Source organism: Camelus ferus, chromosome 15 (genome assembly GCF_009834535.1).
Source record: "Camelus ferus isolate YT-003-E chromosome 15, BCGSAC_Cfer_1.0, whole genome shotgun sequence".
Taxonomy (NCBI): domain Eukaryota; kingdom Metazoa; phylum Chordata; class Mammalia; order Artiodactyla; family Camelidae; genus Camelus; species Camelus ferus.
The window spans coordinates 50,752,636-50,769,478 of record NC_045710.1 but is presented as its reverse complement, the minus strand read 5'-3'; the positions used below and the strand labels follow the sequence as shown (position 1 = coordinate 50,769,478).

At 37.3% G+C, this 16,843-nt stretch overlaps 2 protein-coding genes across 2 annotated transcripts in view; both read right to left on the bottom strand.

The window, feature by feature from the left end:
- GMCL1 (germ cell-less 1, spermatogenesis associated) overlaps positions 1–16,843 on the bottom strand; it is a 42,228-nt gene that overhangs the window by 6,155 nt on the left and 19,230 nt on the right. The window contains exons 9-13 of the mRNA XM_032497740.1: positions 15,961–16,098; positions 10,360–10,429; positions 7,532–7,607; positions 3,371–3,516; positions 267–354 (exon numbers count right to left, since the gene is read on the bottom strand). Coding sequence (XP_032353631.1) covers positions 267–354; positions 3,371–3,516; positions 7,532–7,607; positions 10,360–10,429; positions 15,961–16,098 — 518 coding nt within the window. The remainder of the gene's footprint in view (positions 1–266; positions 355–3,370; positions 3,517–7,531; positions 7,608–10,359; positions 10,430–15,960; positions 16,099–16,843) is intronic.
- On the bottom strand, positions 1,410–3,359 carry LOC116669026 (39S ribosomal protein L50, mitochondrial-like). Its single transcript, XM_032497741.1, is given in 2 exon segments — positions 1,410–2,640; positions 2,643–3,359. Coding segments are annotated over 2 exon segments (504 nt in total). The 5' UTR covers positions 2,695–3,359; the 3' UTR covers positions 1,410–2,188.

The window sequence follows — 16,843 nt, the reverse complement described above, 5'->3', positions numbered from 1 at the left end:
GCTCAGGATGGACAATTATTTCCCTATTGTCAGCTTTTCCCTGCCCCTCAAATCAAATTGTGTTTCCTTTTTCCTGTCTTAGTTATACTTCTGGTAGGATGGGGGTAAATTATGCCAAAGTGAACACGGTACTTGCATCGTAACCTTCAAAACACTTTCAAACCAATCTTTAAATGAAATGTTACTACTACTTAAGAATTTTCAAAAGAAGATTCAAAAGGCAAATATGATGATGAAAAAATGAACAGAACAGTCACCAAACACACCTGGTCCTTTTCGAGCGTCAGGATTTGGTAGCCAGTTGTCCTGCTGCATATCAGTTTCCCGCTGCTATCAAAAGAGGCCAAACGCAATCTACAGTAAAACACACACAAAGGAAAGAAACACATGATTTTTAAACCAGATTCATTTAAATAAGCCCCACCTCACTTTAACATTTACTTTCCCCTCTATAGTCTCTGTAAGTCTCTTACTTGATAAGACTTTAAAAAGTCTTTTCAAACTATATACTGATTCCATGCAGATCTACAAGCTTGTGCTATTATACATATCTCAGATATAAAAAATAATTTATAAATATGCTTTTATTGTGGTAAAATATACATAAAATATACCATTTTTACCGTTTTTAAGTGTACAGGTCTTGGCATTAAACACATTTCACATTGTTCAGTAGTCATTACCACCATCCATCCATCTCCAGAACCTTTTCTTCTTCCTCAGCTGATATTCTGTACCAAGTAAACAAGAATTCCCCATTTCCACTTACCTCAGACTCTGACAGTCACCATCCTACTGTCTGTCTCTATAAACTTGCCTAGCCTAGGTACCTCATGTGAGTGGAATCATATAGTATTTGTTCTTCTGTTAACTGGCTTATTTCAGTTAGCATAATGTCTTCAAGGCTCATGTTGTAACATGTGTCAGAATTTCCTTTCATTTTAAGGCTGAATAATAATTCCATCACAGGTATATACATCACATGTTGTTTATCTGTTCATCTGTCGACACTCGGGTTGCTTCCACCTTTCAGCTATTGTGAATGCTGCTGCTATGTGTACAAATATCTGTTTGAGTCCCTGCTTTCAATTCTTTTGGGCAAATACCCAGAAGAGGAATTGCTGGGTTATATGGTAATTAATTGTTTAATTTTTTGAGGAAATGCCACACCATTTCCCATAAAGTATGCACCATTTTACAATCCTACTAGCAATACACAAGGGTTCAGTTTCTCCACGATTTCACCAACATTTTTGTTTTGTTTATGATATTAGCCATCTTAATGGGTGTGAGGTGGTTCCGACTTCCATTTCCCTAATGATTAGTGTTTATTTAAGTCCTCTGCCCATTTTTGGAATCAGATTTTTTTTTGTGGTGGACTTTTAGGAGTTTTCTATATATTCTGGATATTAACTCCTTATCAGATATATGGTTAGCAAATATTTTTTTCCACTCCACGTGTTGCCTTTTCACTTTTTTGAGTGTCCTTTGATGCACTAGTTTTTTTTTTTTAAATAATAATTGCTCAGATTTATTGAATGTTGAGTGTTTCCAGTTAACTCTAATAAGCTGCTGGCTTCTACTGTCTCCTTTAATTCTCACAGTAACCTTACGAAGTAGTATCACTACACTATTATTTAATCGATGAAGAAACTGAGGATTAGAGGTTCTTAGTAACTTGCCCAAATTCCCACAACCAGACAAGACGGAGCCAGAAATACAGCCCATTTCTTACTGTACAGCACAGGGAAACATACTCAACATCTTGTAGTAGCTTATGGTGAAAAAGAATATGAAAACGAATATATGCATATCCATGTGTGACTCGAGCATTGTGCTGTACACCAGAAACTGACACAACATCGCAAACTGACAATACTTCAACATAAAAGAAAAAAGAATAAAACCCACATCTGAACATGTTAACAGCCTTATATCTTAAACCCAAGTTAATTATGGTGTCTTCCAGAAAAGAGTATTTCCATAAATTATTAATGATCTGGTTCCACTAAAAAAAGAAAAAAGTTTCAGCAAATGTGAAAAGAGAAAATCCTGTTATTTTTCAATTCATGATGATAAAAAAAAAGAGAGAGAATACATTCTTCCACAAAAAAGGTGGGTTTAAAGAACAGTTCTGACAGCATTTCACATGCAAAAGTATCAAAAAGTCTGATAAACAGCTCCCTTTTCAGGGGAAAAAAATGATTCCAATGTGTTTGCTCCTCTTCTGAACTACTCCGTAGCCCCAAGTGATTTTTAAATTGGGAGGCAGATTACTGGCAATAAGTTCATCAAATTTAGATCTATCCTGAACAGGCACGTAATAGAAATGAAGAACATCTCTGACTCTGCATATCAGGTGAAGCCCGGAGTCATCGGCCACACGTGCCAAGAAACTGAACTTCAGAAGAACATCTTCCAGGGAGATGTCCTGCCAACTGCAGGGAACAGATGAGCCAAAAACTTCTTTGACATGAGATTCCAAACGACTCCGGAGATCTTCAGATGGTATGTATGTTCGGCTTCGTAAGGGTGGACACACCAGGATAAGTTCTTTCTTCACCTCTTCTACTGTCTCAGCGACCACTGGCTGTTTCTCTTTTCTGAATTGAGACCAAAATTCTCTGCGTGGCGCCCCAGGACTATCCAGGTGAGGCCTCTTCTGGTAACGCCGGACAACCTGAGCGCCGCCATCTCTGAGTGACGCACTAGTTTTTAATTGTGACTAAGTTCAATTTATCTTTTTGCTGTTGGTGGTGCCTGTGCTTTGGTATCACATTGAAGACATCACTGTCAAATCCAATGTTACTAAGTTTTTCTCTTATGTTTTCTTCCAAGAGTTATTTTACGGTTTTAGCTCTTATGTTTAGGTCTTTGATCCATTTTAAGTTAATTTTTGTATAAGGTATAAGGTAAATATAAATGTACGCCTTTTAAATAATCTGTTCATTAAGCTATTTTCCAATTTGTCACCATCCTCTCCAGAAAAACATTGCCAGTTCAATTGTTAGGCAAAGGTGGACGTATGGAATCCTATAAAAAATTCAGGATAACACCAGACATGTTTTCTTATAAAAACACCATGTTGTATTTCCAGTTTGGACCTTTTATTTGCTAGGAACAGCATCAATCCTGTATCATTCATGCCACAGCCTACCCTTTCTTCCTGCCACATGAGCTCCAGGTCTGAGTTTTGATGCACTTACAGTTAATGCATTTCGTAGGGGTAGAGCCTTATCATCTCCTTGCACGTTCATGTCACTTGTATCTTACCAAAGTTCTACTATCGTTGGTGTAATTTACAGTTTTAATTCATTTCTTATAGTTCTTCTGGAGTGAGGAAGAGGAGGGTGGGAAGATCTCACCCTACCTAAATGCTATGCTCCTTCGAGGCTGTAAGCTGACGGACCCACTGCACGGCTGATTCAGGGTATTGCGCTTGAAAATGATGTATCGATTGGTGTAAGTTACAAGCAGATCAAAGCCGAAGTTAAAACCTGTCCACCGCCAGCAGTACTAAAATACAAAGAAGAAAGATTTACTTCAGGTTATCATACTACCAAGTCCAAAACAAAAAGTTGAAAATGCCTTTTTTTTCTAGCCCACTTCAAATATTTCTCTCATGGGTCCCTCCTTTTTGTCGGTGCCTTAAGGCTTACACAGAATGTATCTGTGATACACACACAAGGTTACTACACAGACATGGTATGTATCAAGGCCAGCAAAAGCAGTCATTATTCCTTAAGGTACTTTCCTAATATTGTCTCTTCACGATCTGTTTCATTAACTCGCCACACTGTGATTTTATCAGAACCAGTGTGGCTTTCCACTGCATCTCTAAGTAGGTGTAGCTCTGCGGACTAGTAGTCTAGACAGAGGCAGTAAGAATCCATTAAAACTTATCCTGCTTTAAAAATACGCTGAACTACTTTAAGTGATACCTTGTGCGATCTCTTTTATGTGTAAAATCTAAAAAAGTATGTATTTAAAAAAGCCCCTAAGCTCACAGATACAGACAACATTTGGTGGCTGCCAGAGATGAGGGGAGTGGGAGAAATGGATGAACTCTTTCTTTTTTTAGTTTAAACTGAATTTTTAAAATACCTTAACTAACTGACAGATACACAACTGAGTTATTTTAAACACCATGAGGTTCACAAGTTTGTTTAGTAGGATCTAACAGTTCATGGGAGACTACGAGGTGCGGCGGAGTGGTATAATGAAATAAAGGTAGGGCTTCAAGTGTTTGGTTGGCCCTCTGAATTAGACCACTAATTCAATAGTTCACTGATACTTACTGAGCACATATTTTGTGCCAGGTAGTGCTCTAGGCATTGAAGAAATAGCAGTAAATTGGTTTCTGCCCTAGTAAATGTATATTTTAGTGTGTGTATGTTTGTGTGAAGGAGACGAACAATGCACACAGAATGGAATGAAAGTGAAGAGGACAGAATAGAATGCCGAGAGAGTGACAGGGTGGCAGGTGCTGGCAGCTGGGGAGACTGCTGGTCAGTGAACATCTCTCTGAAGAGATGCTAGGTGAGCAGGGTCCTGAGACAGTTAAGGCATGGACCAGGTAGCTAGCAGGGTAAGAGTGACTGACAAAGAGAACAGCGAGTACAAAGCTCTGAAGGTCAAAACGTGCTTGGTCTGTCTGAGGAACAGCAGAATGGGCTGTGTGGCTAGGGCAGTAACTGAGAGGGGGCAAAGAAGCTGGAGATGAGTTCAGAGAGTCAGTCAGGGGCCAGAAGATGTAGGGCCTAGGAGTTCATGGTAAGGAAGAGTTTGGCCTTCTTCTAAGTGTGGTAAGAGGCTAACGGAAAATTTCAGGCAAGGAGGTAACATGGTCTAATTTGTATTTTTAAAAGATGACTTTGGCTGTTGTATGGAAAACAGAATGTGTGAGAACAAGAGGGAAAATAGCACAATTATGAAGCTACAACAGTCCAGCTGGAGAGAAGGGTGGCTGGGACTTGGGTTGTACAGGTAGATATGCTAAGAATGTCTCTCAAAGATACATATTACAAGGAATTTCTTATGGACACCAGATACGGAATGAAAGGAAGAAGAATTCTAAGTTTGGAGCTTATGCAAATGATGAACACAGGGGCTATTTATGGGCTGGAGAATACTTGGAAAGGAAGAGTTTGGGAACGAAAATCGAAAGAGTTCAGCTAGGACCTTCAGATACGAAATGCTATTAGGGTTCTAAAAAAGACGTCAAGTGAGCAGCTGGAGACAGGCGTCAGGGCTCAGTGTGCAGTCACAGGACAGGCTGAGAGCACTGAGGCGTGAGCACACACAGCACAGACAGGGAAGACGGCCCGGTACTGAACCTCCAGTCACAACAACATGTGTTGAGAAGAGAGGAGAAGGATCCAGCCAACACTTAGAAGGAGCAGCCAATGAAGGAGGAAAAAACCAGCACAGTATGCTGTCCTGGAAGCCAAATGGAGAAAATCTCCTAGAAGGAGTAAGTGAACAGGTGGGTCATGCTGCCAAGAGCTTTCAGAAGACTAAAAGCTACTTGATTTGGTAATGTAGGAATCCCTGGGGACGGCATGGCACTGTCACTTGAGTTTACTGGAGTAAATGAATTGAAGTGGATACAAGCAGCTTTTTTTCAATGAGTTTTGCTTAAAACAGGTGCAGAGAAATGGAGTGGAAGCTAGAGGGGACCGTGGGGTCAGGGTACGGTTTAAGATGGGTGATGCTCTGGCATTTATATGCTAAATGAGTATGGTACAGAAGAGAGGAACTGATGGTGCAGGGGAGGGAGGTGATGACTGTAGGAGCAAACCTCTGAACAGTGAGAAGGGAGGGAGTCCACCACCAGAGGAGGGGACGGATGAGGAAAGCAGCAGACAGCTCCCCCAGCCTAAGGAGAGGGAAAGCACTGCGCACAGCGCACAGCTGGAGATGCAGGCGGACGGGGAGCAGCACTGGTAACAGGATGTACAGAGTCTCTTCCTTTTGCTTTTATTTTGTGAAAGAAGCAAGGCCACCGGACAAGAATAAGGGTGGTAGCACTGCCCCTCTGAGACGGTATGAGAGTTACTCTGAGAGCGGGAGGATAAACTCACAGGAGAAAGGTAGGAGGACCACCACGCAGCAGCCAAGAGCTGCCTGAGGTTTACAGTTACAGACACTCAAGTGAAACCTTCGGCGGGATGTAAGGTGTTCCTTAGTCACATTCATTTGTACAGAAGCAGGCAGGGAGCACACAGGAAGGTGGAATCTAACAAGAACTGGGGTTCGGCCAGGTGGATGTGACAGAGTGAAAAAGAGAAGTTTAAAGTATGAGCCAGGGACCAATCTTAAGACTGGAACATAAAGCATCAGTTAAGTAAAGAAAGAAGCAAGGATGTGGCGAGAGGGTGATGGGGACAAGACAGTAAGAACAATGTACTGTACGTGCCAGTGGGGGTTAAAAGTTGTGTGTGGGGGGTCCAGGCACCAGAGGGAGAGCACTGGAAAGATAACAGGAGGTAGAGTCTGCAAATGGCTGCTTGAAATGGAGATTTTGAAGGGGTATCTTAATTAGTAATACAAAAACTGAGGATACGCTCACAGGAAATGGGGACCTGAGTCAGGGTGGAGCACAAGACCACTGAGGGAAGGCAGGTCAGGGAACAGGTACTAAAAATCAACAAGAGTGACTGAGGCAAGAACTGACAAGGCAAGCCAGTGAGCCCCGTGCGTGGTGACCGCAGTAGGAGCGGCGAGTGGTGCTGCAGAAGCACGTGCTTCAAAGGAGCTGTGACTCAGCTAGGGGTGACAGTGGAACGAGGTCTGGAAGCAGCAACGAGGACTGAGGAATAAAGGAAATACGATCCCCTTTCCATACTCTGAACATTTATCACAACTCTTAACGCAAACAAAATAATCTTTTTAAAATTAAAGTAAAATAAGGAAAAATTGAAGAAAAATAACCAAAATGGTTATCTAAATGAGGCTCAATTTCTTTTTTAAGATGAAAATTACAATTAAGTTAGGGTGGAGTTTTAAAAAAATGTAGTTCATGTCTCTTTAGTAAAATCAATGAGTTAGAATCAGCTGTTTTGAAAAATTAAGTAGAAATAAATCTTAGGACACAGCAGCTGTGAGCATTGTTCTATGACACTTTTGTTTCATTTCTATGCATTTATACTGGGTGGTCATGAAAAACCTAATTCTTAATGTGGGTAGCAGTCAAAGGGTTTGAATGCCTCTGACCTAGGGTAACTGTAAAATAGAAAAACTCACTCCGAAGACTATGGTACAGCTCCCATTTGACTTCTTTATCTTAATTTCTGGATTGCTGAGGGATCCGCTTCTCATATCCCTTATCTACACCCAAAATGTTCAACAGTCTCAAGTAAGACTGAATCACCACTGAGCACGTAGCTCCTTGCCCAGGAGATCATGTTACAGAAACTGCACCCAAAAAGCTCTTCTGAGGTATGACATGGATCGTGGTTATTACTGTGTATTTTGCACGAATAGTGTAACAATTAGTGTAAGAATATGAAGAGTTACAGCACATACTTACTTCACCATCTTTGGCAAGCTTTCTACCACACCTCATGCTATTTCCCTCCAGTTCTTCTTTATTGATTTCTTGAGGCCTAGAAATACACATTAAGACATGAAATCTCATAGAAAACAGACAACTGAAACTTGAAAAATAATTGTCATTTAAAAGGAAAAACTTGCTACTAGATTTAAAAATAAAATTTTGTGGTACAGATGAAAATCAAATTCAGTGATTAAATCTCGCCCATTACCTTTGCTAAATAAAAAAATTTTAAATCTTTAATGCTTTCACTTACTGCCCTGACTTCCAGAATACTTTCACTAGGGCTCAGTAAAACCAGAGAAGAGGAAAAAAAATCTGTGAGAAATTCTGCTTACCAAGAAAATAAAACACTTAAAGTCTAACAACTAAGTAAAATAAATTAAAATCTATTATTTAAGATCAGCTACCATTTGATATTACTGTTTCACATATGAGCCATTTTTTAGGTAGTACAACCAAACTGAGTATTTAATACAAAACAGCTGTAGGATTTTATCAATTAATCTTTACTTGGCCCCTTACTTTAAAAACCTTAATCAATGAAAAGAAACTTTGTTATTTCAAGATGTAATAATATAATGACATTATTATTAGCTTAGAATTCCAAATGGTAAAAGCAATATAATATATTCATTCATATAAAGCATTTATTAACTACCTAGATACTGGGGCCATCATCATCATCATCATCATCAAATAAATATATTAAATGTAAATAAATCTACTAAGACGTGTCTTTGACATGCAAGAGCTCAATCTAGTAGGGAAACAGATATAAGTAATGATATAAAAATACGGAGAGAATGGACGTTAAGAGCATGAAGAAGGCACAGATTCACTGCCTGGGGTTAGAGTGAGGATCATCACAGAGGAAGTATTATCTGTGCCTGAGAGGGAGTTTGTTGGGGTTAGAGCTCAGGGGTGAACTCTGTGCAGAGGAAGGACATTCCAGGTAGAAGGAACAGCAGGTAAAAAGGGCCTGGAGCATGAAGGGAAAGCAAATGTATGAAGAATCTGGTGCAGCTAGAGCCTAAAATGAGCCTGAGAGGAGATGAAGAAAGCATTTGGAAGAGACTGTTGAAGGCCCCACAGGCCACATTAGTAGGAGCTTTAACTCATCCTGTAGACGATAGAGAATTCCCAGGCGTTTGTTCTGTTACTTTAACATTTTTTCTTAGGAAACATTTCAACCATGTAAAAGTAAAGAAAATACCATAATGAGCCAAATTTTCTCATCGTCCAGATTCAATAATCTTGGTTTAGTTTTACTCCCACCCCACATCGCCCCACATTCCTCCCAACTGATTATTTTGAGGTTGACCCTCCAGACATCACACCCTTTAATCTATAAATACTTCAGCATGTATTTCTTAAAGATAAGGACTTAAAAAACATTAACACAATCTACGTCACACATAAAGCAATAATCCCTAACTATCACCAAATGTCCCTGGATGTATTCAGGCAGGGAAGTGAACGCACAGTTCTAGTTAGGAAGACAATCCTGTTGGAAACGTGGAAGAGTTTAGAAGAGGGAAGCCCTGGAGGGAGACTTTACTAGATTATTACCTAGAATCCAGGGAGTGCCTTGCAGGAGTGAGCGGATGTGTAGCATCTGAGGACTAGAGTGTGTCATTAGGGGCCAGACACTCATATACTTCTGAGGGAAAGAAAACCACCAATTCTAGCTCAGTCTCTTAGGTGAGGCCCTACATTAAACTCAAAAAGGATATAGATGAAAAAAATCTTGAAAAATAAATCACATTCAACATTTAAAAACTGAATATATACAAAAGAAGTAGGATGATTTATAAAATATGTTATACATCAATCACAAAATGCTCCAAATCTGAATTCCATTAAATAACTCTTATTTTTGGGGAGGGGTTATTATTTTTATTTCAACAACCTTACTGTTTTTGTGCAAGGTAAGTATGCTGTGAATACATCTGGGAAAAGGTGGGATATAAATTACAAATAAAGTAGAAGCTAAGAACACTTGATAATAATCTTGTGATCATTGTCATGAGTTTATAGAACCCTTTCATACACTTAACTGTTTAAACATAAACACAACTAGACTATTATCTCAGCAAGTTCTCCGGTGTATAAAAATAAATTAAAAGGGATCAGAGGCAGAAAAAAATCAAATGTAAAGCCTTTCTATATACTCACAGGTGGATTCACACTGCCTTCACACTGCCTGTACCAAGGAGCCAGTATAAACAGCAAATAATAAGTGTGGAAGTACTTCTGTGTATATATGTATGTATGTTTATATATACATACATATACACATACACACACAATGGACTATTTCTCAGCCATCAAAAGTATGAAACAATGCCATTTGCAGCACCATGGATGGACCTAGAGATTATCATACGAAGTGAAGTAAGTCAGACAAAGAAATAAGATGTCACTTGTATGTGAAATCTAAAAAATAACACAAATGAATCTACATACAAAACAGAAACAATCAAAGATGAGAAAACAAACTTACGGCTACCAAAAGGGAAGAAAGGGAGGAACAGATTAAGAGTATGGGATTAACAGATACAAATTACTATACACAAAATAATAAAGCAACAAGGATCTACTGTATAGCACAGGGAACTATATTCAGTATCTTATAATAATCTATAATGGAAACCGATCTGAAAAAAAAATATCTATAACTGAATCACTTTGCTGTATACCTGAAACTAACACAATATTATAAGTCAACTATATTTCAACAAAATTTTTTTTAAGGTTTTTTTTTTTTTTAAATGAACAATGGTATGATGTAACATACTTACCCCACCTCACTGTCCTGTTCTGCCCGGAGCATAGCAAGCCACTGCTGTTTATACACAGAAGACAGCCATTCTAAAATGTAAAAATAAATACAATAATAAGAATAATAATAAACATGAAAAAATAAAAAGGACTTAAAAATTTTAAGTAGTTGGTAAAATTGTTACCATTTTAAAACTCAAGTTTAAAACAGCAATAATTAAACTGGTAATTTATGTTTTACATATGTTATACCAATATGGCTGAATGATTTTTAAAGTGGTAAATGTTATTTTGCTTTGCCTTAAGACAGACTCTACTTAGATTACATATATTTAAATCTCTAGTTAAAAGTATATTCTTGTATTTAATAGTTTCCTTTTCATAGATAATTTTCATCTGTGAGAAACATATCTAAAGCAATATTTTTGTTTTTACAAGTTTTAATAGAAAACTAAAGAATGAATTGTTCCTTTATTAAATTATCTATAAACAACTAATTAATGAGAAATGAACCATCTCTAAATTATTAGATGAATCATGCACACCCCAAAAATAATTCTGACATATTATTTTTAGATAGTCATTTTAATTTATTCTAAATGGAATATAATAATATAGATATTTTCCCCCAATAAACAAATTTTTTGTACAAAATGATACTGTGTAAGCTGAAATTTTAATTATTTTATACAAAAATGTATTTATTAAAAACATAAGTAGATCTGGCTTAGCACCATATTTATTTTTCTGCTCTTATTTAGTTTTTTAAACTTTTACGTTAAATGATTTCTCTATCTCTACTGAAAGGAAGGGTTTGAAAAACCCTAGTGCAATTAAAATCTGGATTTTTCACTTCTCAAGTCTTTGCCTGATAGAAGTATCCAGATGACTTGCCACCGATTTCTTGGTGTCTTTCCTTAAAATTCTCTATAAATACACTTCTGAATGTTTCTTTCTCCCCAAATAATATTGTTGCTATTATAAGGAGTAACTGCTAAATATACAGGCCATAGACAAGTCATCTTCAGTTGGTAAAGACTAGTAGCTAGTGTGACTCAGAATACCTACACACATATTGTGTTATTTTACTTGCAATGTATTTGGATTTTTAAATTCCGTTTTATCATATTTTATTAAAAAAACCAAGCTAATGACTTCCCATTAAAATGATTTCTCAACCCGCTACTGCCTGCAGTTTGAAATTCACTGATCTTGACATAGAATATGGCTTTTTAATGATTCATTTATAAAAACGGAATGAAAGTGTTACACATTCATATTCTTTAGTATCACGAAGCTGTATCCAATGAAAACTTTTTAAAATTTTAGTTTCAACAACTTTGAATAATCTCCTTTAAAGCCAAAAGCATTTTTAACAAGTTAAAAAACATGGGTATACAATTTTGTCCATCCTTTCTTGCCTGAATCAAAAGAGTAAAAAGCCAAACTAGAAACCTTTCTGGTCACTGGTAGTTCACCCAGCAGCAGCAGCACAAAAATAAGTCAATTGAACACTAGTTCAAATTCAGTGTTTCAGGGAAATCCTTGATAAACTATAAGTGAAACAAGTCTTTCTGTACAGAGTTTTAATATAATTATATGCAGACACATCTCCAAAAGGCAGATACTCTAAGCAGAGTTTGCCAGGAATCGTTTTTGGTAGAGTGAGTGTTCAGTGGAAAGATTCTGGAAAAATGCCTTCAAGAAACTTCCACTCAGTGAAAACAAGTTTAAGTACTTATTTTAAATTTTATCAGACCAAAGTCCAAAATAAAAAGTCACAGAGGCACATAAAGGTGGCATTTGACAGTGCCATGAATCAGCAGCTGCAGATCTAATCTCAGCAGTTTTGAATGTGAACGCGGTATTTTTCCAGTAGAATAAATGAGGTAAGTCAGAATGAATTTACTTAGATTATTCTCTTGTCTTACACTAAGAACATGGGGAAGGGCACCTCCAAAAGCATGCTATTTGAAAAATGTCTGAGATTTACAAAACTTTAAAAAACAAACAGAAAGATAACTTGCTCAGTATTTTATTGTTTAAACGAAAGAAAAAGTGTATATGCAGATATATACACATACAAAAATCTACTCACAACTGGTAAAGCTTATAGTAAAAAAGAGCCTACCGGTTAACTGTTACATGAAACATGTAAGTCAGATGTAGATACTGAAGGTGAAGGACAAAGAGTCTACATAATAAAAAAAATTCCTAGATGGATAAATAAAATAATTTGCACAGAGCATCTAGGTATAAAATATTAATAGAAAATTGTGGGAAAGTTTGGCTAAAAGAGACTCATGTATAGTAACATAAATCTAGTTCCAAAAGATGAAAAATTTACTGTACTGAGTAATCCAAAGCTATTTTCTGAATAAAACTAATTACATAGATTTAAACGCTTTTTCATTTTAAGTAACTTTTTTTCATAAAACTCATACTGCTTTAACAGTTATCATCTCTATTTACCTTACAAAAATATCAAGCATTAAGTTTTCCCATTATTCCCACAACAGTAATTCCTTATACAAAAAGTTACAAGAATAGCCATTTTCTTGCCCATAATGCAAAATAAGGGGGAAAAAAAAATCTATTTCATTACTTTGTTATCAAGAGCTAAAAAATTTAGCATACTCAAAAGAATGGTGATTCGGTTACTGCTTACGTTTCTACAACTGGACATATAAACTTAAAGAGATTAGACACAGTAGAATTTTTTTCAGTAACCAGTAAGATGTAGTGAAAAAAAAATAAGGGCTCTAGAATAAGAAAGACTTGAGATTACATTGGAGCTCTGCTTCTCACTAGCTGCGTGACAGGATAGTTATACTTCACTTCATCTGTAAAATGGGGACAACTGCCTTGATAAATTTCCAAGATTATCTTACTTAATAGGTGTTAAGTGCATAATCTGGTGTGTTACCTGGGACACTGTGAAGAATCTACACACATTTGTTTACTTTTCCTCCTCTCCTTTAAAGTTCTTAGGATAGGGGCTAGAATCTAAACTTATCTGATAGAGTAAACGCAGTATTAGGCCATAAGTAAGCGAGTATGTTTTAGAAAACAAGTTTAGTTCACACCAACTGAGTGCCTACCTGTCAAGCACTGTACTATGTCCCAGAGAGAAAAAGATGAACAACATATGGCCCTCATAGTCCAGCCAGGACACAGATATATTTTGTACTACAGTAATCTAGCAAGAGATGATGATGACATCTTAAACAAGGGAGTGCTAGTAGGCAAAAAAAAGGAGGTGAGTCTGAGAATTATCTATGAAAAAAATCTACAGGACATGGTGAATGGACGTGGAGGAAGAGTCTGAGGAGGACAGGATGACCTCCAGGATTTTGCTATTTTTGTGAGGCTGGGTGGGTTACTAGTGACGCTGATACAGGGAACAGGGGAAGAAAAAATGTAGGGACTGGGGCTGGAGGGCAAAGTTATAAGTACTGTTTTGAATAGATGAACTAAAGCAAGTTATAGGTGGCTAGACAGCAGTTGGACATCCAAGTATGAAACTCAGGGGAGAGGGCAGAATTGGAATCTTTCAGTAAGTCATATGAATGAAGGAAGTCACTCTGGGACACTATACAGAATGAAAAGATCAGTTGGCCAAGGGCACCCTTAGGAAGTTAAAACGTGGGCAGAGTAAGAGAAGAAGCTTACAAAAGCAAAAGAGGAGGAATGGTCAGAGAGATAGGAAAAGAAGCAGGAGAGTATAGTAGTTGTAAACTAAAGCAGTACTGTGGAGAATTTCAAGAAAAAACTAACATGACATAAAATGCTAGAGAAGTTAAAATAAGACTAACAAGAGGTCACTAAATTTTACAAACAGGACAATCCTATCTTCTGCTAGAAAGTTTCAGCGGAACAGTGGGGACAAAAGATAGACTGCAGTGGGTTGAGAAATGCCTGAAAGGTGAGGCGATGGAGACAGCAACTGCAGACTGCTCTGAAGAAGGTGACTGTGAGGGAGAGGAGTGGTTACTACGAAGGGGACTCAGGGTCAAGGCAGGGGGAGGTTTGTTTTGTTTTTTAATAAGAGATTTGATTGTATTTATAAGCTGAGGGAGGACAGGTGGGGAAAGGTTGAAAATCCAGATTATTAAATGACAGCTTGAAATTCCAGAACAGGAAGTGATAGGATTATGAACACAGTAGAAGGTTGGCTTAAATAAGAAGGGAGCACCCCAGCTTCTGGGGATGGGTCAGGAAGGTCAGAGGAAGAAGACTAGGAATCTGAACAAATTTTTGCCTGATTACCTAAAATTTATATAAAAAAAGGAGAGTTCCCATACTGACAGTGGAGTGATTGGAGAGGAAGCTTGAACAGGGTGGCAGAGGTCTGATACGTAACTGCTAACGCAGATCAAAGAGGAGTGACCAAGTGAAGGAGCGTAAAGAGTCCCAAGGTCCAAGCTTAGCACTGAAATATGCTCGTAGAGGCATCATTACAGAAGTTACAGAATGCTCTGGAGCAGTGCTCAGCACAGAGCAGAAGCTATAGGAACAAAGAAGGTTTACTTAAGTTTTAGAATTCTGTCAAGTAGGAAGACAAAGGCAATCGTGAGAAAGAGTGGTTCAGATGATCTACTGTGAAATCCAGGCTGGAAAGGAAGAAAAGGCAGGGAAGTCTGAAAGACTGGCAGAAACTGGAGGGCTTAAAATGGACTGGAAATCAAACAATAGTGTAAAAGGAATGAGTCTATGAACATGTTAGAAGTTCACAGAGCCTGAAAACTACTGGAATTGTGATGCTGAAAAATTCTGGGTCACAATAAGATTCATAGGTGGCAAGTGGTTAATGATCAGCAAAGAAATGTGTTATAGGAGTTGAGGTCAAATTACTAGGGGGCTAGGGTATTAAATGGAATGATAACACGGACACATTATGTTACTGAACAGGGGTGGAGATGCAGACAGAAATCAAGTGTCCAAGTCTTAAATGAATGTAGAAGAATGACTAGGGGTTAGAAGAGAAAGACTAGAGGGTGAGGTGGATCATATGCAATAATGATTTGGAAAGGGCATTGAGGGGTTGGAACCATGACTACTTGGCCTGCCAACCCTCTGTCAGCAAGGTGTCTTAAGAGACAGAAAGAATATGAAAATAAATACATGTACGTATATGTATGAATGAAACATTATGCTGTACACCAGAAACTGACACAGCATTGTACATTGACTATACTTCAATAAAAAAGAAATTAAAAAAAAAAAACTAGAATAAGGAAAAAAACCCCAGAAAATAGCAAATTTAAGGAGTGTTAACAGAAAAAGCAGTTATGACCTTTAAATAATACTTCCAAAGTCTTTTTAAAAAGTCTGGTCCAAAATAATGTACTAGTTAAACAAATTAAAGAACAATCACATTGTAGAATACTATACATTTAAATGTTCTGAAAAGTATTTAATGATATGGGAAAATACTCACAATATATAATGTGAACACAGAAAATTATTTATATGGTATGATTCTGCTTTGGTATAAAAATGTATACCTTATTGGAATTAAGGATAATTTCTATTTTCTTCATTATTCTTTTCTATGATATATATTATTATTATAATCGGAAAGATGTTACTTAAAAATCATAATTTCATCATATTCTTACCTGAAGGTACTAGAGAATCTTGTTCAATAATTCTTGCCGAGGCCAAATCACTGATAATATACTGTAACCGTAAATGTCTGAATACTGACACAAATGGTTTTCCTTGCTCAGTTTCAAGGAAGGCCATACCTTCACAATCTGTTAAAAAAAAAAAAAAGTCAAAACCCCACCCCCAAAAAACCAGCTTAAATTGAACAGCCGTTCTTTTCAAATCAATTTATTTATTTATTCCTAAATGTTTTTAATGGGCAGGGACACACACACACACACACACACACACACGTCTATTAGAATACAAATAAGCTAGTTTCAAAATTTTCAAGGATTTTATAAACTTCATGTATGTAGATAAAAAACTTGGGGGGCTTAGAGAAAAGCCCCAGGATATTAACTTTGGTCCTAATTAGACCCTTAGGCTGGGAATTCAACTGAAACCTTTCTGGGGTTTGGAGCTGACAGAACACAAGGTGAGAAAGGAAGGCTTGAGAATGGTGGTTAGGGTATCTTTCCAGAATTCCTTTCCCCCAGGACTGAACAGTCCAGTGGAACTCTTGAGTCCAAATGCCTCACTCAAGGGTCTTCATAAGAATCACAGGACATGCAACATCTCTTGGGATTCTTCTAATTTATGCTTTAGTTACATGTGATGAACACTACTCAATACATTCATTCTCTACAAAAATACAAAATAAGATACAAAGACAGTGTAGCTATGGATTTGCAACATATGGGTAGTATTTGTTAAAATAATTTGTTTATAAAGAATATGAATATTTTTTCTTTTATAGAGAATTCAAGGCTATTTCTAAAGACAGTTACTCTCAGTTGCACTCCAAGGTGCTTTCACGAGTGGGAAGGAAAGGTCTGGAGTTTCTGCTATCAC